General features: G+C 37.3%; 1 protein-coding gene across 1 annotated transcript in view; it reads left to right on the forward strand.

Moving 5' to 3' along the window:
• DRC7 (dynein regulatory complex subunit 7) overlaps positions 1 to 26,448 on the forward strand; it is a 67,483-nt gene that overhangs the window by 27,460 nt on the left and 13,575 nt on the right. The window contains exons 8-11 of the mRNA XM_074198708.1: positions 17,578 to 17,709; positions 21,568 to 21,640; positions 22,613 to 22,741; positions 25,932 to 26,060. Of these exons, the coding sequence (XP_074054809.1) occupies positions 17,578 to 17,709; positions 21,568 to 21,640; positions 22,613 to 22,741; positions 25,932 to 26,060 (463 nt within the window). The remainder of the gene's footprint in view (positions 1 to 17,577; positions 17,710 to 21,567; positions 21,641 to 22,612; positions 22,742 to 25,931; positions 26,061 to 26,448) is intronic.

The following is a 26,448-nucleotide window of genomic DNA, read 5'->3' on the forward strand; positions in this document are numbered from 1 at the left end:
AGAGCTCTATTGACATATCCTCGCTGCCAGAGTCCTACAGAACCAATTCTGCCAAAGAGGATCTGCTCATACACGTGGCAGATAATTTCGCTCGTCAGTATAATCACTTGTGCCCAGACCGAGAGCCCACTCTTTCTTCACCCACGGAATGAGTGTGATGTGCAGGTAAGGACAAAGAAAAGAAAACAGTGATAGGATTAGGGGTCAAAGACTTAAAACTATCAGTGATTTTAGAGTCAGTTAAAGGCAAACCTTTTGAGATTTTTTCTTCCCATAGGCAAACTAATCAGAGAATATCAGGATTTGAACCTTTAGCTAAGGAGATTGAGGTCCAGTTCATACTAGCCATTTTTTTAAGCATTTACTATGTGCTAGACAAAATGATACTGAAAAAAGGCAAAAAACAGGGTCCCTGCCCTCAAGATGCTCCTATAGTCTTATGGGGAAAACAATACCCAAACTATTTTGTATATACCAAGTAGAGTCAGTGTTGGTGGAAGGTAATCTAAAAATGAAGGTTCCAGCTGCTGGAAAGATTCATCAAGCCCTCCTAAAGTCTTGAAGACCTAGAGGTAGAGGGGAGATGATCAGAGGATGGAAGGGAGCTGGAAGATGGGAGCACCATGTAGATAAAGGGAATAGCATCAGACTTGGAACTTCTGACTCCAAATCCAGTGTCCTCTTCCCTGACAAATACTGCTTCCCCTAGAAGGATTTACTGCAGGACTCTGAGCAATGGAGTATGATGGGAGGGAAAAGGAGAATATGATGGCAGGCTTATCATTCTCATTAGAAATGGAGCAAATCTACTTCTTTGGATTTCTTTACCTAGACTTATTTTCAAATAAGAATTTTGTTTTAAAAATCTCCCCATTCACACATGCTCTGTGCCAGAAATAATACACTAAAGACAAAGCATCCTATTGTTTGGGAGGTGCCCAGTCCCTTGTGAAAGAACAATGGATCAGTAATCATGACACAGAATACAAACCTACCAATCATACCATGGGCAGTATATTATTCATTTAATCTATTGCATCTCTTCTACCCTAGGGGAGACTATTTCTTGAGAGAGAGAAACACAGAGACAGGGCTTGGGGGGACAGATAGAAAAAGGGGAGAGGGAAAGACAGAGAGACAGAGTGAGGAAAGACAGAGATCGAATCGTGGCCGGGGTGGGGGGGGACAGAAAAACAGATAAACACAGAGACAGAGGAAAGAGTGGGAAAAGAAGGGACAAGCATCATTACTGAGTGAATAGCATCAGAGTCAGGAAGACCTGAGTTCAAACCTCTGACATAAGACTATAATGTAAACACTAGATATCAATTTATTTTGGAAAATGCATATAGAACTAGGGAGCTCAGTTGATTGATATATGATGCTAATATAGTCAAGTATACATGATACCCAAAGGAATTGGTTCCCTTCTCAGAGATGAGTCCTACTACCCTTTCAGCAGCTTAATTCCTAATGTGATCTGCTTCCTCAACCATTTCCCCTCTTCCTTTTTTTTGAAAATTTGTAAGTTTTATTGATACCCTTTGTTTTTATATCATTTGTATTTCTGAATCCTTCTCCTCTACTGAGACAGCTATCCCTTTTAATGAAAGAAAGTTGGGGGAAAGAAAGCTATAAAGAAAGGACGAGAGGGAGACAGGAAGGAAGGAAGGAAGGAAGGAAGGAAGGAAGGAAAGGAAGGAAGGAAGGAAGGAGAAAGAGGGAAGGGAAGGGGAGGGATGGGAAGGGAAGGGGGAGGGGAGGGGAGGGAAGGGGAGGGGAAGGGAAAGGAAGGGGAGGGGGAGGGAAGGGAAGGGAAGGGAAGGGAAGGGAAGGGAAGGGAAGGGAAGGGGGAAGGGGAGGGGAGGGGAGGGAAGGGAAGGGAAGGGGAGGGAAGGGGGAGGGAAGGGAAAGGAAGGGGGAGGGAAGGGAAGGGAAGGGAAGGGAAGGGAAGGGAAGGGAAGGGGAAGGGGGAAGGGGAGGGGAGGGGAGGGAAGGGGAGGGGGAGGGGGAGAGAAGGGGAGGGGAGGGGGAGAGAAGGGGGAGGGAAGGGGGGAGGGAAGGGGAAGGGGAGGGGGGAGGAAAAGAAGGAAAGGAAAGAAGAAAAGGAAAGGAAAAAAGGAAGGAAGGAAAAAGGAAAAAAAGAAGGGAAAAGGAAGGAAAGGGAAAAAGAAGGAAGGGAAAAGGAAAAAGAAGGAGAAAGGAAAAAAGAAGGGAAAAGAAAAAAGAAAGGAAAAGGGGGAAAAGGGGAAGGGGGGGGAGAAGGGTAAAGGAAGTGAAGGGATTTGCCCAAGGCCATGGGAACAATTAGGAATGGAGTGAAAACAAGAATCTAAGACTTCCATTAAATGCTTCTCTCAGTACACAACATCACTTCCCTTGAGACACAACTGAGAGTATCAATCTGACTGCAAGCAATTCAATGCATTATCTTTGTATCCAAAAGTCAGCACAATAGTTCCAAGGAGAATGGAAAGTATATAGATAAGAGGGAAAGAGAAGCAGGAGAAGCTCCTATTGGGAGAAGAAATGGCCTTTCCCTGTTTATCCTCTGTGATTGTCACCAGGTGGAGGAGAAGCAATAAATTATTCCAAGTAGTTCTATAGTTTTTTGTTTATGACAAAAGAATAATCAATTCCATTCAGGTATTTTCTAGGTGTCATATATCCTATTCTAGGGCTGGGCATATAAAGATAGAAAAAAATAACACTTCTTTCCCTCGGGGAACTCAAAGACAAACTGGCTCTTCTAGGAACTAGATCCTACCCCCTTTCAGGGGACAGTCTACTGGGGTTCAGTGCCTAACCTGCAGAGTGATTAGGTTTGTAGTGATCACTCTGGGCAGTATTTGTTCCCTCATTCCTTAGGAACTGAAATTAGTTTAAGAAGGGGTGCTTCCAAATCCAGGTTCAAGTGTGGCCTCTCTTTACAGAAGTTTGTGAGCACCACGATCCGCCCAACTCTGATGCCTTACCCAGAGCTCTACAAACTGGGATACCTGTGCTGAATTTGTTTCTGATTTCCTCACTATAGTGCCCCTGCCATCCCCTATTAAGCTGGTAAGGAACAATACACATTGCCCTCACCGTAACTCAGTGCTCTAAGCTGGAACACGTCATGGATATTGTACAGGTGGATAGAACTGAGGATTTCTGGTGTACCCACCAAGAAGGCTGATTGATGCCAAGTCTCTGTCTACCATCAGGAAAGAGAAGAGTAGGGCTTCATGCTTTGAACTCTTCCTTTCCCATCCCTCTGTGACTTCATTTTTTGGGATGGAGAATAAACATAAGAAGAAAAGGTCCTCCTTCAAGGTTTTCTGACCATTGCCCCACCCCCATTAATGACTGGGTTTGGTGATCTAGCATTGGCAATAAAGAAATACTTGTTGATTGATTGATTGAAGAGTGGAATGAATAAACAGAAGGTTACCCTAGGGAATCAAATGAGTCACCAATAGACAACAGAGATATCATCCCCTCCCCCCCTAAAAAGACAGAACTAACTAGGGGTAGGAGTGAAAGAAGGCAGATTTGGGTACAAATATATAGAAAGGCATTGAAGCTGTCCACAGCTTAGGTCTCCTGCCTTAGGAGGTAATGGCCTCCCTATCCTTGAATCTTCAAGCAGATGTTGCAGAGGAAATTCCTCAAATTAGATGGCTCTGAACCTATGACTCCTAGGACTTGGAGCTGGAAGGAGCCTTAGCAATCATCTAGTTTAAAACACCACCCCCCATCAAGTGGAAAAATGGATTGAGTACTAGACTTAGAGTCAGGAAGACCTGGATTTGAATCCTGCCTCAGACACTATATAGTCATGTGACCTGAAGTAGTCACTTCTCTGGACTCAATTTCTTCATTTGTAAAATGAGGTCAATAATAATAGCAAGTCCTTCACAGGCCTATTATAAAGATCAAATTAGATCTTTTACAGACTTTGTGACATAAATGTATATTGTCACATAAATAACATTTTTGTCATAATCATTACCCAACCCCTTCATTTTATAGAGGAAGAAACAGATCCAGAAAGGGGATGGTGGTTTTACTTACCCGCGTCCCATAAGTAGTGTGGGCAGGGTCCAATTTCAGGGTTCTTTTCACTTCACTGACTGAGGAGCACAGACTTCAGGTGGGAATATGTTCTCAGTAGGCAGAAAAACCAAGAGATACTCAATGACCAACCATCCTGAACCCATTCCTTGACTCATTTGCTTTTCTTTTCCCAGCCAGAATATCTATTCTCTCCTACTTCTGTCCTCAAGTACCAGAAAGGGAACTGCTTTGACTTCAGCACTCTGTTGTGCTCTATGCTCATTGGTGCTGGCTATGATGCCTACTGCGTCAGTGGTTATGCCAGCAGAGACATCTGTCAGATGGACCTGACTCGGGAAGTGTGCCCCTTAATGAAGAAGCCCAAGGAGGTAAGAGGGGGCTGGATCTGGAGCTGAGGAACACCCACATCCCCTTACTTTTTCATAAATGACAGAGCTATTGTTATTGATTATTGACTTTCTGCTTCATAAAGGAGGAAGGATTTCACAAGTCATTCTATTGCATTGTAAGAAGAGCAAACAGAATAGACTTTACAAAGATACTACAACACCTAATGGGGAATCTTACTTGATGGAGGGACAATTCATTGCCCTGTACCATCCACAGATTATGGACTTGGTTCTGATGCAGATCATAGGCAACTAGGGAACAGAACACTGGACCAGGAATCAGGAAGACTTTAATTCAAATCTGACCTTAAATACTTCCTAGTTATATGGACAAGTCACTTAACCTCTGTCTACCTCAGTTTCCTCAGCTACAATACAGTAACTCCTACCTCTAGGTCTATTGTGAGAATCAAATGAGATTATTTTTATAAAGCACCCAGCACCATGCCTATCACATTGGAAGATCTTAATAAATTCTTACTACATAATGGACTGAGCAGCACTTTTCTACCTATTGTCTCCTTTAATGTGGAAAAAAACACAGGGCAAGTGTTACTTGTTCCATTTTACAGATGAAGAAACTGAGGCCCAGAAATAGAAAAAGATTCACCTAAACCCAAACAGCAACTTAATGGAAAAGTTACATATTTTAGGGCACAGAATAACTTCTGCATGAGGGAAGATAGTTTCTTGTAAAAGTTTGATATTTTCAGATTCAGGTTCTTATACCCATCCCATCCTAAGCAGCAGGATTTCACTGAGGATAGATGACAAGATAGAGTCAGAAAGTTCTAAGTTCAAATTTGGCTCTAATACTTAGTAGTGGGCAAGTAACTTAACCTCTCTCTGTCTTAGTTTCCCCAAATGTAAAAATGGGAATGATAATCTCACCTACTTTCCAGGATTTTTAAGAGGAAAAGATGAGTAAACACACACACACACACACACACACACACACACACACACACACACACACACACATATATTGTTTTGTGAACCTTAAAGGACTTTATAAATGCTAATATTTAATATCTCCTCATCATTGTGATTTCTTATTGGGCTACAGACTCCTGAAGAAAAAGAGAAGGCAATACCTAAAAAGTACACAATCAAATCCCCAAGGGACCTACGCAGCAAATTTGAGCTTACCCAGCAAGCCAAGAAGGAGGCAGAAATGAAGGCTGCAGAGGAGAAAAAGTGGAAAGAGGAAGAAGAAAGACTCTTGGTGGGTTCCATGAGCTCCCCAAGTATGGTAATTCTTGCACACTGGGAAACTGAGGCGAAGAAAAAGGATGATATTTCTTTGAGGTCACTCACTAGAGGAGTCTTGAGACTGAAATCAGAGCTGTCCCTTCTGGGTTATTCTGTCTCACTACCTTCTTCCTTTCATCTCTTGGAGCATAAGTTTGAAGTTTTCCTGGTCTTTTGTTAGATGGGGAAGGTTAATCTTCCAGTCCTCAAGATTCCCACTGCTAGATGGTCTTGGAGGAAGTGGTTCATAGCTGTTTTCTTCCCCACAAAAAAAAAAGTCTACATTATTCTCATGGGCCACCTGACTATGTCTAACTACATCTTTCACATACTTGTCCATACTGAGATACCAGCTACATTGCTGCTAACTGTTTCTCTCCTCTCAGGAATTGGATAAACCACCTCCAGACCCAATGCATGGCCTTCGAATCCATGCATGGGTCCTCATCCTGTCTGGAAGGCGTGAGGTACCTGAGAATTTCTACATTGAACCATTTACTGGCCGCAGTTACAACACTCAAGATGAACATTTCCTTGGAATTGAAAGCATCTGGAACCATAAAAATTACTGGGTCAACATGCAGGATTGCTGGAATGGTTGCAAGGTATCATCATAGAAAGAAAGCAGCCCAGTCCCAGGCCAGTCAGACAAATGTAGAGCTTGGATCTTTGGGACTTTTTCACTTGTGCATAATGAGGGATAATTAGCTTCATCCTTGCTAAAAACAAGCAAAGCAAACAAGCAAAAAAGACAAAATAAAGTACATGATTTATTAGAGTTCTTTGAGGAGACAACCCGTGCCTTTTCCATTGTCTAGATCCTTTACCCTAGAGATCCTCCTACCTTCAGGCAATACAGTATATCCAAAAAATCCTAGGTCAAGAGAAAAAGAATAAATCTAACCTATACTCAAAAAATGAGAAAATGTAATTTCCTTTTATTACCCATCCTAACTTCTTTTTGCATCTTTCCGTCAGGAGACATTTCCCTTCATTCAGTGAAAATCTCTTAAATTACAATTTTATCCTGTCTCCATATGATCTTTTCCAGGTAAATAGGGAGAACAAACTGGCCGCTACATTCTTTAAAACAACCACCCAGACATGATTGCTAAACTTTTCCCTCAGTCTAAATGATAAATGTTATATTTGAAAAGAAGACGCTCAGTTTAGAGTAAGCTTTAAAAAACTATAAATACTGAGGTAAAATCAGATACCTACCATATAATATTTAATTATTTTTGGCTATTCCTTAATCTAAATCTATTCCCTGAAGGTTCAGGGTATTGATATTATAATTTCTTATTCACCCTTTTAAAAAGATATAAAGACCTTTTTTGAAAAGGTATATAGTATAAATATAGAGATATAGACATAGGTATAAACATTCATATAGATATAGATGATATATCATGTGAGGAAACCCCATGTTTAAATTGAAGAATGATAAAGAATAATTTAAAGTTGAGAGAAATATGTCTAATTTTATCCAGATGTTTATTTTTTTATTTTAATTCAATTGTGGTTCCAAATTCTTTCCATCCCCTCTCCCCTTTCTCCAAATATTGAGAAGACAAAAAAAAACCATTATAAATATGTGTAGTCATAGAAGTGATGACATTAGCTATGTTTCATATACACATACCTACACATAATCAAGAAAAAAAGGGAAGATAAAAAAAATAAGCTTCATCCTCTGGCTCTGTAAATTCTCTATTTGGAGATAGATGGTTAAGTTCTTTCTTATGTTAGTCCTTTGCAATTATCTTTACAATTCTCTTGTTACTGTATAAAATGTTTTCCTGGTTCTGTTCACTTCACCTTGCATCAGTTCAAAAAATCTTTTTAGTTTCTGAAAATGTGCCCTTAATCATTTCTTATAGCACAATAGTATTCTATTATATTCATATAACATAACTTGTTCAGCTGTTTCCCAACTGATGTACATCCCCTCAATTTCCAATTCTTTGCCGCTATAAAAAAGGACTGCTATAAATAATGTTTGTGCATGTGTGCCCTTTCCCTCTTTTTTTTTAATCTCTTGTAGCTCTATTGCTGAGTCACAGTTCAATAGCCTTTTGGGTATAGTTCCAAATTGTTCTTCAGAATATTTGGACAAATTGAGAAATCCACCAACAGTTTATTAGTGTGCCTTCCCCCCACACCCCCCTTTACAGCTTTGTCATTTTCTTATTTTGACATCTTAGCCAATTGGATAAATGTGAGGTAGTAATTAGAAAAGTTTGCTGTAAAATTTTTTTTCCAGCTTCTTGATTTTCTTTTAATATTACCGGTTCTTGTTTTGTTTGTTCAAAAATATTTAAATTTTTTTGAAAACAAAATAATCCATTTTACCTCCTATGAATCTCTATTTTTTGTTTGATCATGACAACTCTTCCTCTATTTGTAGATTCAGCAAGTTGTTTCTCCCATTCTCCACTAATTTGCTCATTAAAACTCCTGACTTCTAAATCATACACTATTTTGAACTTGTCTTGATGTACAGTGTGCAGTGTTGGTCTGTTCCTAGTTTCTGTCTGACTACTTTCCAGTTTTCCTAACAGGTTTTGTCTTGTCCCAGTAGCTGGCTTCTTTAGGTTTGTCAAATAGTAACATTCCTGTGCTCATTTGCTTCTATATATTGTGTCCCTAATCTGTTCCTCTAATCCGAAGCTCTGTTGCTTTCTCAGTGCCATATTGTTTTGACGATTATAACTTTTTAACATTGTTTGAGATCTGGTACTGCTAAATCTCCTTTCCCATTTTTTCATTGACTCCTTTGAAATTATTTGCCTTTCCCATTCAACTGAATCTTGTTTTTATTTTCTTAGATCTATAAAGTGATTATTTAGTAGTTTAGTTGATATAGTATGGATTAAGAAAATTACTTTATATAGTATTGTCATTTTTATTATATTGATTTGTCCTACCCATGAGTAATTCATCTTTTTCCAGTTATTTGGATTTGCCTTTATTTGTAAAAAGAGCAGTTTGTAATTGGCTCATATAATTTCTGTGTGCATCTTGGAAAAGAGAGATTCCTAAATATTTTATGTTGTCTTTAGTTATTTTAAATGGAATTTACCTTTCTATCTCTTCCTTCTGAGTTTGTTGCTAATATACAAAAATACTAATGATTGATATAGGGTTATTTAATATTCTACAACTTTAGTTGTTAATTGTTTCAATTAGGTTTTTAGTTGACTGGTGTTATCTAAGCAAACCATCATATCTTCAAAAAATGCATTTACCTATAACTTGCATTCATTTTTTTTCTTCTTGTTATAGCTAGCATTTCTAATACAATATTGAATAACAATGGTGATAATGCACATTCTCCCTTCACCCTTGATTTCATTGGAAAGGCTTCTAGTTTATTCTCATTACAAATAATGCTTGCTCTTGTTTTTGTCAGGCATTATAATCTAAAGGAAAACTATTCCTCTACTTTCTCATAATATATTATATATAATACCCATAAATGGGTATTTTGTCAAAAGCTTTTTTGTATCTATTGAGATAACAGATGATTTTTCTTGTTTTTATAATTAACATAGTCATTTATACTTTTGATTTGCCTAATATTTAACCAGTTCTGCATTTCTAGGGTAAATCCAGTCTTCTCCTTTTTGTGATATATTACTGTAGGTCCTTGCTAGTATTTTATTTAAAATTGTTGCATCAGTAATAATTATAGAAATTGAGTTTTGTTTCTGTTTTTGCTCTCCCTGATTAGGTATCAAGATCATATTTGTTCATAAAAGTAATATAGTAGGATTCCATTAGCTATTATTTCAAATGGTTTATGAATTATTGGAATTATTCTTTGAGTTTTTGGTAGAGTTGACTTGTAAATCCATCTGATCCTGGATTAGGTTTCTTTTTCTTATAGAATTTGTTTATGGATTTTTCCAATTTCTTTTTCTAAGACAGTTACTCAAGTATTCCATTTCCTGTCCTGTTAATATGAGTAATTTATATTTTTGTAAATACTCATTCATTTTTTTTAAATTGTCAGTTTTACTGGCATATAGCTGGGTAAAATGGCTCTTAATCAATTTTTACATTTTTCATTTTTATATGGCAATTTGATTTTCTTCTTTCCTTTAGTCAGATTAAAGGCTTATCTATTTTGTTTTTCATAAAAAGTCAACTCATAGTATTCTGTACTAATTTAATAGATTTTTTCACTTTAAATTTGATACTCTCACTTGGTTTTCATAACTTCTATTTTGGTGTTCAACTCAGGATTTTTAATTTGTTGTTGTTGTAGGGTTTTTTTGTATGGCTAATTCATTGATCTGCTGTTTCTTTTAAATACTTAGTAAATACTTAGAAATATAAATTTTTCCTCAAGTACTATTCTGGCTGCAACCCACAAATTTTAGTGTGTTTTCTCATTGATTTTTTAATGAAATTATTGTTTCTGTTTATTTTTAATGAAAGTATTTTTTCTTTCTATGACTTGTTCATTAACCCATTCATTCTTTAGGATTAAGTTGTTTAGTTTCCCATTAATGCTTAATCTTTGCTTCAAAGGTCCTATGTTAAATATAATTTTCAATGTATTATAGTCAAAAAAAGATGCATTTAAAATGTTTTTTTTCTGAATATTTGTGAGTTTTCTATGCCTTAATACATGATCAGTTGTGGTGAAGATACCATACCTAGCTGAGATATAGATACACTCTTTTCCATTCCCAATCAATATTCTCTAGACATCTAATATAGCTAATTTTTCCAAAATTCTATTCACCTTTTTTAGCTTCCCTCTTTTTTTATTTCATGATTAGATTTATATATATTTGAGAAGGATAAATTGACATTCCTTCATTGTTAAATTTTACTATTTCCTTCTGTAATGCATTTAACTTTTGCTTTAAGAAGATAAAAGTATGCTCTCTGATGCATACATATTCATTGCTGATATTAGTTCATTGTGGTACTTTTTTGATAAAATGTAGTTTTCCTATTTATCTCTTTTAACTAGTTCTATTTTTGCTTTTGCTTTGTTTGAGGTCATGATTGTCACCTTCCTTTTTTTTTACTTCAACTAAAGCATAATAAAATGGTACATAAGAGAGGATTTTTCCATTTCCAGAAAGTCAATATAATAAAAAATTCAAAATTTTGCCCCTTTTTTCTTAGCTTCCTTGTTCTCTCCTGTGTACTTTTTATTTTCCCCTTCCCCTCACCTGAAGGCTACAGTGAAGAGAAGATATACATATGTATATGATACCATATCTATGCTTACATATGTATCTATATACACATTTTATATATGCATATAGTCACATGCATTTTCATCTTTAATCATATCCTTATATACATTCATAAACATATGTAACACTATATTATGCTTATTTCCAGTTATCTTCTGTTTCTCTGAAGATGTATAGCATCTTCCTTTATGAGTCTACTACTATCTAGTCTACTACTATCTAGTTACATTAAATAGTCTAAAACAACATTGATTAATATTACTGACATATAGTATAGTTTTCCTATTTTTCTTTTTTGATTAAATCTATTTTAGGGTTTAACTTTATCTAAGATAATAGTTATTATTCCTGCTTTGTTTTTAACATAATAGATTTTATTCCTGATCTTTATTTTATGTTTGTGGGTATCTCTTATTTTTATAACATTTCCTACAAGCTACAAGTCCTCCTCACTTCTCTGTTTTACTTCTAGTTACTACATTCCTTGACCTACCCCCATCCAAGAATCCCTTACTAATTCACCCTTTTATACCCAGCTTCCCATGAATCTATACACCCTCTTATATGTTCCCTTATCTTATTTCCTCTGTCAGTTGCTTCCTTATCCCCTTAACCTCTTATTACTTTCTGAATTTAAAAGATTTTATACCCTTCTAGTTATATGTGTATTGTTGCTCTTTAATCTACAGCTCTCTTTCCCCATCTAATTCCTCTGTTCTTTCTCTCACACCTCATTTGTATGATATGATCAGTTTCTCTTAATCTTTCTTCTTTATGATTTTACCTTTCTGAATCACATTCTGTTCAGTTCTACCCTTTCTTCAAGCTATCCAATTACTAATAACAAACTTGGACTTATGTTTTACATATAAATAGTAAGCTGTTGAGTCCCTTTTAATTATATTTGATGTTTACCTTATATTTTTATTGGATCTTGTATACCAAATTTTCTAGAAGCTCAATGAAATTCTGAAAATCTGACAATTTGTTGAATATCCATTATTTTTTGTTCAAGATTATGCTTAACTTGGCTGAAAATAATATTTTTGGTCATAATTCTTGTTCTTTTGCTTTTGATATATAGTGATTCCAAGATCTATGATCTTTTAAAGCAGCCGCTGCTGGGTCTTATGTAATTCTAATTGTGTCTCCATCATATTTGAATTATTTCTTTTCTTGTTCTTAATATATTCTCCTTATCCAGGGGGTTTCAGAATTTGGTTATGACATTCCTGTAAGTGTTCCTTTTAGAAATCAAGTGGTGATCAGTGAATTTTTTTCGATTTCTACTTTCCTCTCTTGTTCTGATACTTCAAGACAATTTTAGTTCTTGTATTGATGATGTTTGTCCTTCATTCTCAAAGACCATGACAATAGGGAAGGTGATGCCATGACAAGAACATGAATTGGATTTCATTTGTTTGTGGTTTTTTTGTTTTGTTTTGCAAGGCAATGTGGGATTAAGTGACTTGCTCAAGGTCACACAGCTAGGTAATTGTTAAGTGTCTGAGGTTGAATTTGAACTCAGGTCCTCCTGACTGGAAGACGAGTGCTCTACTCACTACACCACCTAGCTGCCCCTATGAATTGGATTTTTTGGGGTTTTTTTTTTTAGGTTTTTTTGCAAGGCAAATGGGGTTAAGTGGCTTGCCCAAGGCCACACAGCTAGGTAATTATTAAGTGTCTGAGACTGGATTTGAACCTAGGTACTCCTGACTCCAAGGCTGGTACTTTATCCACTATGCCACCTAGCTGCCCCCCTTATGAATTGGATTTTAATAAGGAATTGCTATGCCAAGTCACCAGCCTCACTTTCTCTTCCAGCGTCATCTGGGTCCAGTGGCCAGATATGAATCAGGATGACAGGAGATGACTTTGTGAGGCAATCAGGGTTAAGTAACTTGTCCAAGGTCACACAGTCAGTGTCAAGTGGCTGAGTCTATAAGGGGCAGTTAGGTGGTGCAATGAATAGAGCTCTAACCTTGGAATCAGGAGGACAGGAATTCAAATTTAGCCTTAGACACTTAACACTTACTATCTGTGTGACCTTGGGCAAGTAAGTCTCTTTACTCTGATTGCTTTGCATCTACTGGATATACATGACTCTGGAAGAGAAAGTGAGGCTGTAACTTAGCACAGCCTCCCCTCACTCAAATCCAAGTCATGTGCTTTTCATTGGCATCACCTTCCTGATGGCATGGTCTTCTTCAAGAACATAAGACAATTAGAATCATCATCATCAATTCTTTTATTATCGAATCAAGATTCTTTTTTGATAATAGCTTTCAGATAATCTGATTAATCTTACGTTTTCTTTTCTTGATCTGTTCTTCAGATTAGTTGTTTTTCTTCTGAAATGTTCCAACTTCTTTTCCATTTTTTCATTCTTTATATTACTTCACTAACTTCCCCTCATCTAATTCTAGTTTTCAAAGAGCCTTTTTCTTTCTTTCCATTCCAATTGATTCATTTTCTTTTCATTATCTTATTTTTCTTGCATTTTTTAAATTTTTCATCAATCATTTAATTCTTAAAGTCTTTTTTGAGTTTTTTTGTGAATTCTTTTTGGGCAAGTAAACATTTGATATTATTTTGGGGGCTTGAAGGGGCTTTTTTTGTTTCAGTATCCTCCTTTGAAGATTAACCTCCAGTCTTCTCTACTCCCATTGTAACTGTCTATGGTGGGGTTCTTCCTCCTAAACCTATTCATTTAAAAAATTATTTTTAGTTCCTAATTGTTATATTCATCTCTGGTCCTGGATTGTGGATGATGATACCTCTGGTCTCAGGTCCTTCTTACTGTTATTTTTTGAGTTCTGTCCTCAGTCCAATCTCTGGACTCCTTTCCCTTCCAAGTGATAGCTAAGACCCCAAACCCTCTATAACCTTCTACACCTGAAGACTCTAACCTTCAATTCTCCCCTCTGACTTGGATCCAAGAAGAACTCAATACTCCTGATTTATCCATACCCAAGAACATTCCTGCATCACTTCTGCACTCACCTGGAATATGCTGGTTTCTTCTTTCCCAGTACCATGTCTCAACAGCACAGCTGGGCCTGGAAGAAGTTAATTAGCATAAGGTTCCTCACTCTTCCCTGATCAGATTTCCAACTCTCACACTATCCTGGAGAATTCCTGTGGCTGAGGCTCCCAATCCAGTCACCCCCTGGGTTCATCCCTTGCTGTTTCAATGAAGCTAGCCTGGAGATATTTACACTTCATTTGACTGAACCTCCTTCCCAGGATCTTCAGATCTTCTCCCACTGTCCTAAGAGGACCAATGTTCAGCCCCCAACTCTTGTTTATTTTTATTGTTCTATGATGACTCTGAGGTGCTTTTTTCCCCTAGATTGTGGAAGAAATCTGAAGAGATTGGAATTTTCTGATCTACTCTACCATCTTCCCAGAATCCTGTCTCCCAGATCATTTTAACTCTACAGACATATTTCTGTTCCAATTACATTTTTTTGTACATAGTGTCTTGCTAGATTCTAGTTTCCAAGCCCTTCGACTGTCCTTTGCATTTGATGGGTAAGTTCATTCCATTCACAGTAAAAGCTACGATTCTTAATTATGCATTTCCTTCCATCCTATTCTCTTATACATATTCTCTTTTTTCATTCTGTGCATTACTTAAGAATCTGTTTTTATTCCTGACCACTGCTTCCATTAAACTATCCCTTTTATCTATCCCCCTTTTCTATTAACCTCTTTCCCCCTTTTATTTTTCTCTTGGGTAAATTGAATTTCTGTAATCAGCTATGTGTGTATACATGGTATTCCTTCCTTGAACAATTCAGATGAGAGTGAGGTTCAAGTATTTTATTCTTCCCTCTCCCCTTTACCCCCTTGACAGCCAGGTGGTGTAGTAAATAGAACACTTAGAATCAGGAGAAAAGGAGTTCAAATCTAGCCCAGACACTTAACAGTAGCTGTGTGACTTTGGGCAAGTCACTCAATCCTTTTTGCCTCTCCAGTCAGCTTGATTCATATCTGACCACTGGACCCAGATGGCACTGCAGGAGAAAATAAGACTAGTGACTTAGCATAGCCTCCCTCACTCAGATCCAATTCACATGCTTGTCTTGGCATCACCTCCCTGATGTCATGGTCTTCTTTGAGAAAGACATTTGTATCATCATCAGCCACTGTATAAACTCTTCCTTTCATGTCACATTTATGTGAGAAAATTTAAACCATTCTTGCTCTCCCTTCCACTTCTCCCAATGCAATCATCTTCCTCACCCTTGAATTCTTCTTTTGAGATAATTCAAACATAGAAGAATCACACCCAGACTCTCTATTTAAATTCCCTCTAAGACTGTAATTCTAATTGATGATAAAGTTCTGAAGGGTTACACATTATCACCTCATATAAGAATATAAACAGTTTCATCTTGTTTAGTCCTTTATAATTTCTCACTTATATTTAATTTTATTGTTCTTGAATGCCAGATTTTCTGTTCAACTATAGTTGTTTTCATCAGGAATGCTTGAAAGCTCTCTATTTCTTTAAATATCCATTTTTTTCTCCATACTATTATATACTCAGTTTTGGTGACTAGGCCATTCTTAGTTATAATGCTAGATTCTTTGCCTACTAAAATATATTCCAAATTCTCCATTTCTTTATGGTGGTAGTTGTTAAATTTTGAGTGATCCGGATTATGGTTCTGTAGTAATTGAATTCTTTGTTTCTGGCTGATTTTAGCATTTCTTCCTTTACTTAGGATCTCTGGATTTGGGCTGAAATATTCCTAGGAGTTATCTCATTTTGGGGTTTCAGAAGGGGATAAGTGAATTCTTTTAAATTCTACTTTGCCTTCCTGTCCTAAGATATCTAGACTTTTTTCCCCTATAGTTTCTTGAAATGATTTCTAGGTGTTTTTTTTTTCCTTTTATTGCTTTTAGTAGCTCAATATTCTCAAATTATCTCCCCTTTATCTATTTTCTAGGTCAGTTGTTTTTCTGTAAGATATTTCATGTTTTCTAATGTTTCAGTCTTTTAGCTTTGTTTTGATTATTTCTTGATGTCTAATAGAATCATTAGCTTCCACTTGAAAAATTTTAATTTTTAAGGATTATTTTCTTTAATGAGGTTTTATAACTGTTCTACTATTTGGCCAATCTGATTTTTAAGGAACCATTTTCTTCAGTAGTTTTTTGTGCCTTTTTGCCAAACTATGAATTCTCTCTTTATAACTTTCATGAAAAACTTTCATTTCTTTTCCAGTTTTTTCCTCCATCACTCTTATATAGGTTTTAAAATCTTTTTATCTTTTTCCTTCACTTTTCTAGGAATACTTGTTGGTCCAGTCTGCATTTTCTTTGAGGCTTTGCTTATAGACATTTTTGAGTCATTATCTTCTTTCTGCTCTGGAGCTTCCTGAGCTGGTATTCAGTTGCAGACCCTGGGTACTAGTGTTCCCTGTCACTGCTGCCAACACTACCACAAGCTTAGGCAGTTGCCACTTCTGTTGCTACTGCTGGGCACTGCTTTCCTGATTAGACTCCACTCCAGTGTGCGCAGACCTATGTCTTCCTGAGTTGCCTTGGGCTAGAAAAATGACTCACTTTGGTCATTAATTTTCCCAATCAGAAATCTTTCTGGCATGTTTTCCAGGTTGTTGAGGAGGAGTTGTGCTGGGTAAGTTAGGCAATCATGCCTCTTCTCATTCCACCATCTTGACTTTACCCCCATCTACATCTTCGTAGTTCTTTAAATCTTACTCTAAATCGAATGCCATATTTTAAAATATAATACATATACACACACACACAGAGAATTCTAATTGTTGCATTTTAGAGCTTCAAAACAGTTTGAGACCAAAATTCTTTACAGGCAGCTTTTTTCTATACTCTTTAAGCTCTCTCTACCAGGAGTAATTTTAACATTCTGCTCTTCAAGAGTAAATGTCTCATTTAGTCCTCAAAATTCGGTGGTTAACAATTTCTACTCCTCTCTCCTTCATAGAAAAATTTTTGGCCTGCCAAAAGTCCATACAATGGGATCTCCCCTTCACTTATTTCCCCCTTTTCCCTCCTTTCCTCTCCACATCTTTCTCTCTTCCTCTTCCTCCTCTTCCTTCTCTTCTTCTCCTCCTCATCTTCATCTTTTTTCTTCTTTTCTTTTCTCTCTTCTCTCTTTCTCGTGTTCATTTTCTCCACTCCATCCGTCTCTCCTTTCTCTTTGTCTCCATCTCCCTCTCTCTTCTCTTTTTCTGTTTCTATTTCTTTTCTGTCTGTCTGTGTCTATGTCTCTCTGTCTTTCTCTTTCTGCCTTCTCTATGTCTATGTCTATCTCCTTGACTCTCTCTTCAGAAGTGGAACAGGGCAAAATATCAGGGAATGTCGGTTCTATTCAGAGCCTCAGTTTTGCCAATTATAATATGAAGGAGAGTTGGAATATCTTCCCGAGTATCCTTTCTAGCTATGGTATTTGATTCCCAGTAATCTTCTAACACTGTTGTCTCCTTTCTTCATTGCCTTGATTTGCCCACAAACTTGGTCTGGCTAGCATGTTCTGCCAACCTTAGATGTTTTTTAATACCTCTTTTAAACCACTTTTGTAATGTTCTATTTAGATATGTTTTAAAGAGTTAAGTCCTAACAGTTTGAGGTTGGTTGAAGCTCAGAATGTTTTTTCTTCTTAGGATCTCATCTTTGACCTGGGGGATCCTGTACGATGGGAATTCTTGCTTTTGGGAACTGAAAAGCCTTATCTATCCTTGTACGAAATGGAAGATGAGGAGGAACTTGCAGATGATGAGGATTTTGAAAATCTGGTAAGTACTTGTCTGTATACATGTGTGAGTTTGTTTTATCAGTACATATAGTAAGAGGAAGTGACTGATAAAATATTAGTTCAAGTAAGACAAGTCTAAACCAACATCTCTCAAACTGAGATTGAGGAACATAACTTCAGCTACAGATAACTATAGTTGGAAATAATACATCCTCAGAGATGGAAGAGGGTCATTTTACTTATAGGGAACTGAGGCCTCGAAAGGGAAAATAAAGAACTTCCCCATATTTGTGTAATTACATGGGTAGTAAGTGGCATCCATAGTGTTGCCAGGAATTAGTATTGCTAATTTAAAATTGAGAAGCCTTGAAAAGTGAAAGAATGCACATACAGTAATGGAATTTAAAAACTGCTCAGGATTTATTATACAATCCTGCAAAGCATACAGAGTAAAATCTTTTCTCCTCCTGAAGAAGCAGCAAGCTGTTTGAGGGCAGAATAGCAAAAGGCTAGGCAAGGTTTTAGTGAGAGAGAGACAGTAAGACTGAGCTGAAACTCTAATGAGTCTGCCCACCACAAGGGGAGTCTGGGTCAGACTTTTATAGTCTTGCTTACTTTCTGGGCAGAATTTGGGCAAAGGGGGAAATTTCTCCCCTCTAAGTGACTAAAACCAGTAAGAGGCTGGAAGCTATTAGGGGGGGAGGTGGGAATAAGGAGGGGTTATGAATTTACATTTAACAATGGAAAAATAGGAGTCAATTTACATCACAGATAACATTTCCTTCTATAAAATTTGTTTCTAATCACATCTGCCATGTCCATTGCTCCCTACATCAATAGGACAAGAATCCTGAGCCTTCCTGGTACCAGTCTAGACTCTTTTCATTGTATCAATTTAAATTTAGAAGAGCTAGGAAAGGGGGCAGCTAGGTGGCAGAGTGGGTAGAGCATCAGTCTTGGAGTCAGGAGTACCTGAGTTCAAATCTGGCCTCAGACACTTAATAATTACCTAGCTGTGTGGCCTTGGGCAAGCCACTTAACCCCATTGCCTTGCCAAAAAAATAAACCTCTAAAAAAAAAGAATAGCTAGGAAAGTCAGGGATGGAGATGAACCATTAATACAAATACCACCTACTCAAGTTATTCCAATAGTCCCTCAGTAACCCAGTTACTAAGGATCCTTCAGTGGCTAATCAGTAGGCACTTAGTAAATAGAGATTCTGTTTAATAGCTTCATGGCAACAATCCATATAAGTTATCATGCACATGTTTTAGATCTCTCTTAACCTTTCCTCTTTCCTCTTTTTCATATATTGTGGGCTTGTCTTTTTCTCTATAAATAGTAAGATCTTTTCTACATACCCATAGGGCTCCTTACAGGACTTGCCATCAAGTATGATTTCATAGTATTCCCAACCTCATATAGGGTGTGTTGAGGATTTGGATTTCAATGCCAACTCTTTAGACAGATATAGATAGACAGACAGACAGACAGACAGACAGATAGATAGATAGATAGATAGACAGATAGATATAGATAGATAGATAATGATGATGCTTGTTCTTCATTCTTGAAGAAGACCATGACATCGGGTAGGTGATACCATGGCAAGCACATGAAATGGATTGGAGAGAGGGGGTGCTGCACTTAGTCACCAGTCTCACTTTCTCCTCCAGAGTCATCTGGGTCCAGTGGCCAGATATGAATCTGATTGAAGAAGGCCCTGGATGTGAGGCAATCAGGGTTAAAATGACTTGCCCAAGGTCGCACAAGTAGTAAATGTCAAGTGTCTGAGGCCGGATTTGAACTCAGGTCCTCCTGACTCCAGGGCTGGTGCTCTATCCACTTCACTACCTACATACATATACACAAACAGATACATACATAGATGGATGGATAGATACATATATACATAAACACATGGATAAAAACAAATATTCAAACATACATAGATAGCTGGATAGATAGATGATAGACAGAAGATGGATGGACAGAGACAGAAGATGGATGGACAGAGACAGATAGATGATAGATAGATAGATAGATAGATAGATAGATAGACAGATAGATAGATGATAGAATTAAAAAGGCAAATACATCTATAGAGACAGACAAATTTTAAAAATAGAAACCTAGATAGAGCATTTGACAGTCCCCTGCCTTCAGGATCTCATATTCTAATAATACTTCCATCTAATGATGACATATAAAAGGGAAAAATAAGGAGTGGAAGATGGGAAAAAGTGTTTCAGAACCAGACCGTGGCTGGACATGTCCAGGAAATGCATTCTTGATCCCAGATAAATCCCGTAGGTACTCTAGGTCTCAGTTTCTTCATAAAATGAGAAGGATGGAACTAACTTATCTCTCAGGTCCCTTCTGCTCTAAATCCTCTAAGTCTTGAACATATTAAAATAGTTCGAGTGGGACTTCTAATGATTGGTCAATGCTGCCACCTGCTGTCTATAAGGAGTCATGCCTGTCAAACCATTTATGTTCTATTATATCTCTGCATCCCAGGTCATCTGAATTTCAATAAATCTGGAAGAAAGGATGAACAACTCTGCCTCACTTAAATTCAATTCATTCAAGAGTCAATAGACCTATAATCAGGAAGTCCTCAATTGAAGTCCCACAATTCCCTTATGTGCATTAAATTCATCTCCAGTCCACCCCCACCCCATTGAAATCACAAGTCTAGACTATTCCTCCCAACTACCCACCCTTTAACTTGTTTCATCTTGATCAAGATGAAAGTGAGTTGGGTTTGAATACAATTAATGAAGCTCAACTTCATGGTGGGACAGACAACTTGAGGCAAATACCAGCACCATCGATTTAGAACTGAAAGAAACTTTAGAGATATTTTGGACCAACTCCCACAATTAACAGAACAGAAAATTGAAGCCTTGAGAGGTTTTGCCTTAGGGTCTTATATTTAGAAACCAACCCCCTCATTTTATAGGTGAAGAAATCACCAGGTGGTGATACAGGAACCTAACTAATTATCTAATTTTTTTAGACATAATTAGTTCCTACACATTTACGAGGGGAGGGAAGTAAATCATCAGCTGCAAGATCATAAGGGCATGGATAAGGTGAACTCATCTCTAGCTGTGATCTTGGTCAAGTCACTTCACTTTCTTTTTTTTTTAATATTTATAGTAGTTCTCTTTTTTGTTTTGGGGGGGGTTGCAAGGCAGTGGGATTAAGTGACTTGCCCAAGGTCATACAGTTAGGTAATTATTAAATGTCTGAGACTGGATTTGAACTCAGGTCCTCCTGACTCCATGGGCCTTTGCTCTATTCACTGTGCTACCTAGCTGCCCCAAGTTACTTCACTTTCAAATGACCTCTGAGAGCCCTTCAAGAGATAGATCTATGATCCCTCTCTGAGACCCAGTTTCTTTCTCTGTTAGACCAAAGAATGAGACAAGATCAAAGATTTTCAATATTTTTTGTGTCATAGAACCTTTGAAAGAGACAGAGAGAGTCATATCCTTGCCCCAAGTTTCTCTATTCTTGACTAAAAAAAAGGATCTGTTGGAATCTGATATTCACCCAGAAAGAAGTCAACTATTCATCTATCATTTTAAAGATGCATTAAAATACATAGAACTACAATGAAAACACTTTATATTGAAATAGTTATTAAAAGATTTTTAAGTTCACAGACTTAAGAATCCCTACATTAGATGATTTCTGAAATCCCTCCTAGCTCTGACTCCTTTGATCATAAGTTATTTCACCCCTCTGGCATCCTGTTTCTTCATCTGCAAGACAAATACACTGGACTAGCTGGTTTCTATAGTCCATTGTTCCTCTAAATTATCTTTTAAAAAATCCTAAAAAATCCACCCAACTTGGATGGCTAAAAATCGTTTTCTTTCTCTACAGGACAAAGAAGAGGAGGAAAAGAACTTTGATATGCCCCCTTCTTGGGTAGATTTGATTATCATATCCCAAAAAGGTATTTGATTTTTCAGTGACTTGATGGTTTTACTTCCTTAGACAAGTCTAGACTACAACAAGGGGTCTCAGGTTACTAGGGTGATGTTGATTTGATTTTATCCCTATTCCAAGTTCATACTTTAAATCCCAAATCTGTTTTCCCTCAATGTTTACTTACTGTCCCACCAGGAGGCATTTATTCTCCTCCCATATCTGCCCAAGAAGGAAATTGATGAAATTAAGTTATTGCCATTGAGAATGGTCATCACATTTTTTGTTAGCCCAGGAAAGGCAGGGAAATAGGGGATGTAGATCCTATGTAAAAAAAAAGAGCAAATAGGTACATAGAGAACATGAAGGGGAGTAAGGTTTGAGTATCCTGGAAAGGCTTGGAAGAACATTGAAACACCATTTAGAGGATTTTATATTTTATATTTTATCCTAAAAGTAATATCTCTACCCAGAATAAGAGGGGTAGGAGATGGTGAACTGATCATCCAAGGGGCTTAAAACTGGGGACATCAAAATCACAGTTGGATTTTTTTCACTAGACAACAGTTACATGGAGAGTCAGTTATAGAGAAGTTGTTTTTTTAAGGGGTGGTAAGGAAGAGGGAATGGGAGGAGGAGGAGATACAAGACATTCTTGCTTTCATCGATAATATAACGAATTATATACATTGCATTTCATATACAAGTACAAGGATTCAGAAGGCCAAATAGCAGCAGATGACTATTAAGCTAACTGAACCTTTGAATTCTAGGATAAAATTGATCATACTTTCCATGCATTCCTAGTTGACTGAACAAAATGGTACCACCAAACATCCTTCTTGCTCATTTTTTCTTTAACATCTGGCTTCCTTATCCAATTTCCTCACTCCTAAAATCTCCTCTTGGCCCCAGGGAGCTTGACTCTGGTTAAGGAGGACCACAGGGCTGCCAAACTTCCCACTAAGATAAATTGTGTCTTGCTTTCTCCTATACTCAGAGTTCGAGACCCGTTGTCCCCAGGGGAAGAAGGTGATCCAATACAAGAAGGCCAAACTGGAGAAGTGGGCACCTTACCTGAATGGCAATGGATTGGTGTCTCGCCTCACCATCTATGAGGATATAGAATGTGAGGAATGGGAATGGGGAAGGGGAAGGGAACTGCCCTCAAATCATAAGGAAAATTTCATAGGTATAGGGAGAAGCAAGGACAAGGACAATGAGACTGGGGCATACTAAGCCACTAGGAGGCAAGAGAACTGTGGAAATGCTAGGAGGCAGCCAAAATAACCAGCAAGTAAACAAATTGATAAGCATTTATTAAATGACTGCTATGTGCAGGTACTGTCTTAAGTATTGGAGACATAAATTAAAACAAGAAAAAACATCCTTGATCTCAAGGAGCTTATGGGAGAGAAAACATAGATGATAGACAGACAGAAAGATGAGAGAGAGACAGAAAGAGACAGAGACAGAGAGAAACAGAGACAGAGACAGAGACAGAGACAGGTGATAAATAGGTAGGTAGATAGACTGATCAGCAGATAGAAAGTTAGACAGCTGATAATGGTGATAATGATGAAGATAGATAGATGATAGACGATAGATGGACAGATGAACAGATGGATAGAATGACTTATGATATACATATGATTTGTCTTCCAGGCTATCTGGTTCTGACAAGAATACCCCTGGAACTGACTCAATGATACTAACCTCTTGCTATTCATTAGATGTGATACTCCATCTCCCAAATCTGGACATTTAAACCATTAGTCCCTCTATGTTTAGAATGTTCTCCTGCCTTTTGCCTTCCCCAGTTTCCTCCAAATCTCAGCTAAAATCCCATCTTCTATAAGAGACCTCTCCCAATTCCCCTTAATGTTAGTTAACCATGTCCAATTTATCCTGTACATTGTTTATACATAACTATTTGCTTGTTGTCTCCTCCATTAGATTGTAAAGTCCTTGAGGGCAGAGACTTTCGTCTTTTGTCTTGCTTTGTATCCAAAGAGCTTAATACAATGCCTAGTCCATAAAAGGCTATTAATAAATAAATAAATAAATGTCAGTTTGTTGACTGACTGGGTTTCAGATTCATAAGGAGTCTCATTTTTCAGATAACTTAGGACTGAAGATATATTAACAAAAGAAATAGCCTAGAATTCAGAGGATCTGTGACAAGTCTTTCAATACTGAGTATCTCTTGACCCCAGGTCCAATGTTTTTTTTCTTACTTACAATGATATATTAATACACACATAAACACATACATGTGTACCTTTATATTCACATATTTGTATATATCTATATGTACATATGGGCAACTAGGTGATGCTGAGAATAGAGCACTGGTCTGGGAGTTGTAGGACTCAAGTTCAAATCCTGTAACCCTGGGCAAGCAAACTCTTAATTTCCTCATCTGCAGAAATGAGCTGGAAAAGGAAATAACAAATTTCTCCAGTATGTCTTCCAAGAAAATTCCAAAATGTGTTCATGAAGAGTTGGACACAGCTAGTCATATATAACTTTATAAACATATATGTCTAGATATTTGCAAAACATAAGAATAGAGATAAAGACCAAACCAATGATTTCCTTGGTATAGGGATGTTCTAATGAAATCAAAACCTTCTCCATATCATGGCTTGCCAATAGTCATACAACCAATATGAAACCAGGTATTGTTGGTTATAAGATGAGCTCTCTATCCAAAATGTATACAAATAAAATATAAGGTAACCTTAGAAGAGAAAGCATATGAGGGCAGGACATAAGGAGTTACCAAGAAAAGCCTCTTATAATCAGTAGCACTTGATCTGAGTTTTGAAGAAACACCAGGCTGTCCAGAACATGGAGATGAGAAGGGAGGTAGACATGTCCATACATGGGGGACAACCAGTGCAAAAGTTCAGAGATAGAAAATAAGTCAATATTATTTTAGAAACATCCAAGGAATCCAGTATGTAGGTATCATATGGAGCAGAGTAATCTGTATGAAGATTAGAAAACATGGAAAGCAACCTGATTATAAATAACTTTTAAGTCAAAAATAAGGAAGTTTGCATTTAATCCTAGAGTTAATAGGGAACTACCAAAGATAATCGAGTAAAGGTATATGTGAGGCTAGGGAAAAGTCACATGGTCAGACCTAACTTTAAAATAATCACCTTGGCTCCTGATTACTGTGGGAAAAGAATTGAGTTAGGGAACTATTGTAATAATCCAGGAGAAAGCTAATAAGAGTCTGAACTTGGTTGGTGACTTTGAGTAGAGAGAAGGATAGATAGATAAAGACTGATAGATAGGATGGATGGATGGATGGATGAATGGATTTATGGTCAGATGGATTTACAAATAGATGGGTGGATAGACAGGTCTAGTGATAGATATACAAGTGATGTCAAAGAGAAAGAAATGGCAAGATCTTACAATTGATTTTCTCTGTTAGCTAAATGACAGGAAGTCCAAGGTGGAGAGCTGACATTAGGTAGCTAAAAAGGTGGTGATACTCTCAAAAGTAGTAAAGAAGTTTGGAAGAGGGACAGTTTGGGAAGGGGGAGAATAAGTCCTGTTTTAGACAAGTTATGTGCCTATTCAATATCCAGTGTGGGGGGCAGCTAGGTGGCACAGTGGATAGAGCACTGGCCCTGGAGTCAGGAGTACCTGAGTTCAATTCCAGCTTCAGACACTTAATAATGACCTAGCTGTGTGGCCTTGGGCAAGCCACTTAACCCCAGTGCCTTGCAAAAACCATAGATAGATAGATAGATAGATAGATAGATAGATAGATAGATAGATAGATAGATAGATAGATATAGATATAGATATATATCCAGTTTGGGAGGTCCAAGATGCAGTTTGTAGTACAAGACAAGGTCTCTGGACTGGATATACTGATATTAAAATCATTTGTATAGAGATGGTAATTAAATTTATGGGAGCAGATGAGATTGCCAAGTTAGAAAGATTGAAGAAAAAAAGAGAAGCAGACCCAGATCAGAGCCTTGGGGAATGCCCACAATTAGGGGACATGACATAGATGATCCAACAAAGGGGACAAAGAAGGAGCAGTCAAACAGGAGGAGGATATTTGCTCTAGAATAAAAAGAGACCCACATTTGAATTCTATCTTTAACATTTACTAGATTTGTAATCCCAAATAAGTCTTTTAACCTCTGATTTTTTTCTGTAAAATGGAAATAATAATAATACCTATAGTACTTACCTTTTAAAAATTATCATAAGAATCAAATGAGCTAATATATGTGCTGCTTCTAAATCATATGTCACCTATTCCCATTATCCTCTCTTATCAGGTCGTAAGGTCATAGAGGTGAAAGAATGGTACCAGAACCGAGAAGACTTATTAGAGATGAGACAAGTGGACAAAGTTTCGAATTGGACCACTGAATACTTCAAGCCAGGACATTTCTTGGCCCTGCGAGGTACATAACTTTTCTTCAACCACATCAGGACACTTAGAAACTCAACATTAATAGAATACTGAAAGGTCATTCCAGTTCTTTAAATGTCCCTAACTAGGGCTTCAAGGACCCTCCAAAGAGTAAAGTTAGTGGATGGGACACAGTGAAAGAGGCAAAAATAAAGAACAATGGAACATTTATAAGATTTTTAGAAATGAAAGGGACCTTAGTTATCATCTGTTCCAATTTTCATATTATGACAAATGAGTAAGCTGTAACAAATGCTACCTGATAGCATTGAGATTCAAACCCAGACCTCCACACTTCAAATCCTATCCCTTTTCTATTCACTCATTATTTTACAGATCCAAGAACACTTTTCACTGACATCTCAAGTACTTCTCTTCTA

This window comes from Macrotis lagotis, chromosome 1 (assembly GCF_037893015.1).
Source record: "Macrotis lagotis isolate mMagLag1 chromosome 1, bilby.v1.9.chrom.fasta, whole genome shotgun sequence".
Classification (NCBI taxonomy): domain Eukaryota; kingdom Metazoa; phylum Chordata; class Mammalia; order Peramelemorphia; family Peramelidae; genus Macrotis; species Macrotis lagotis.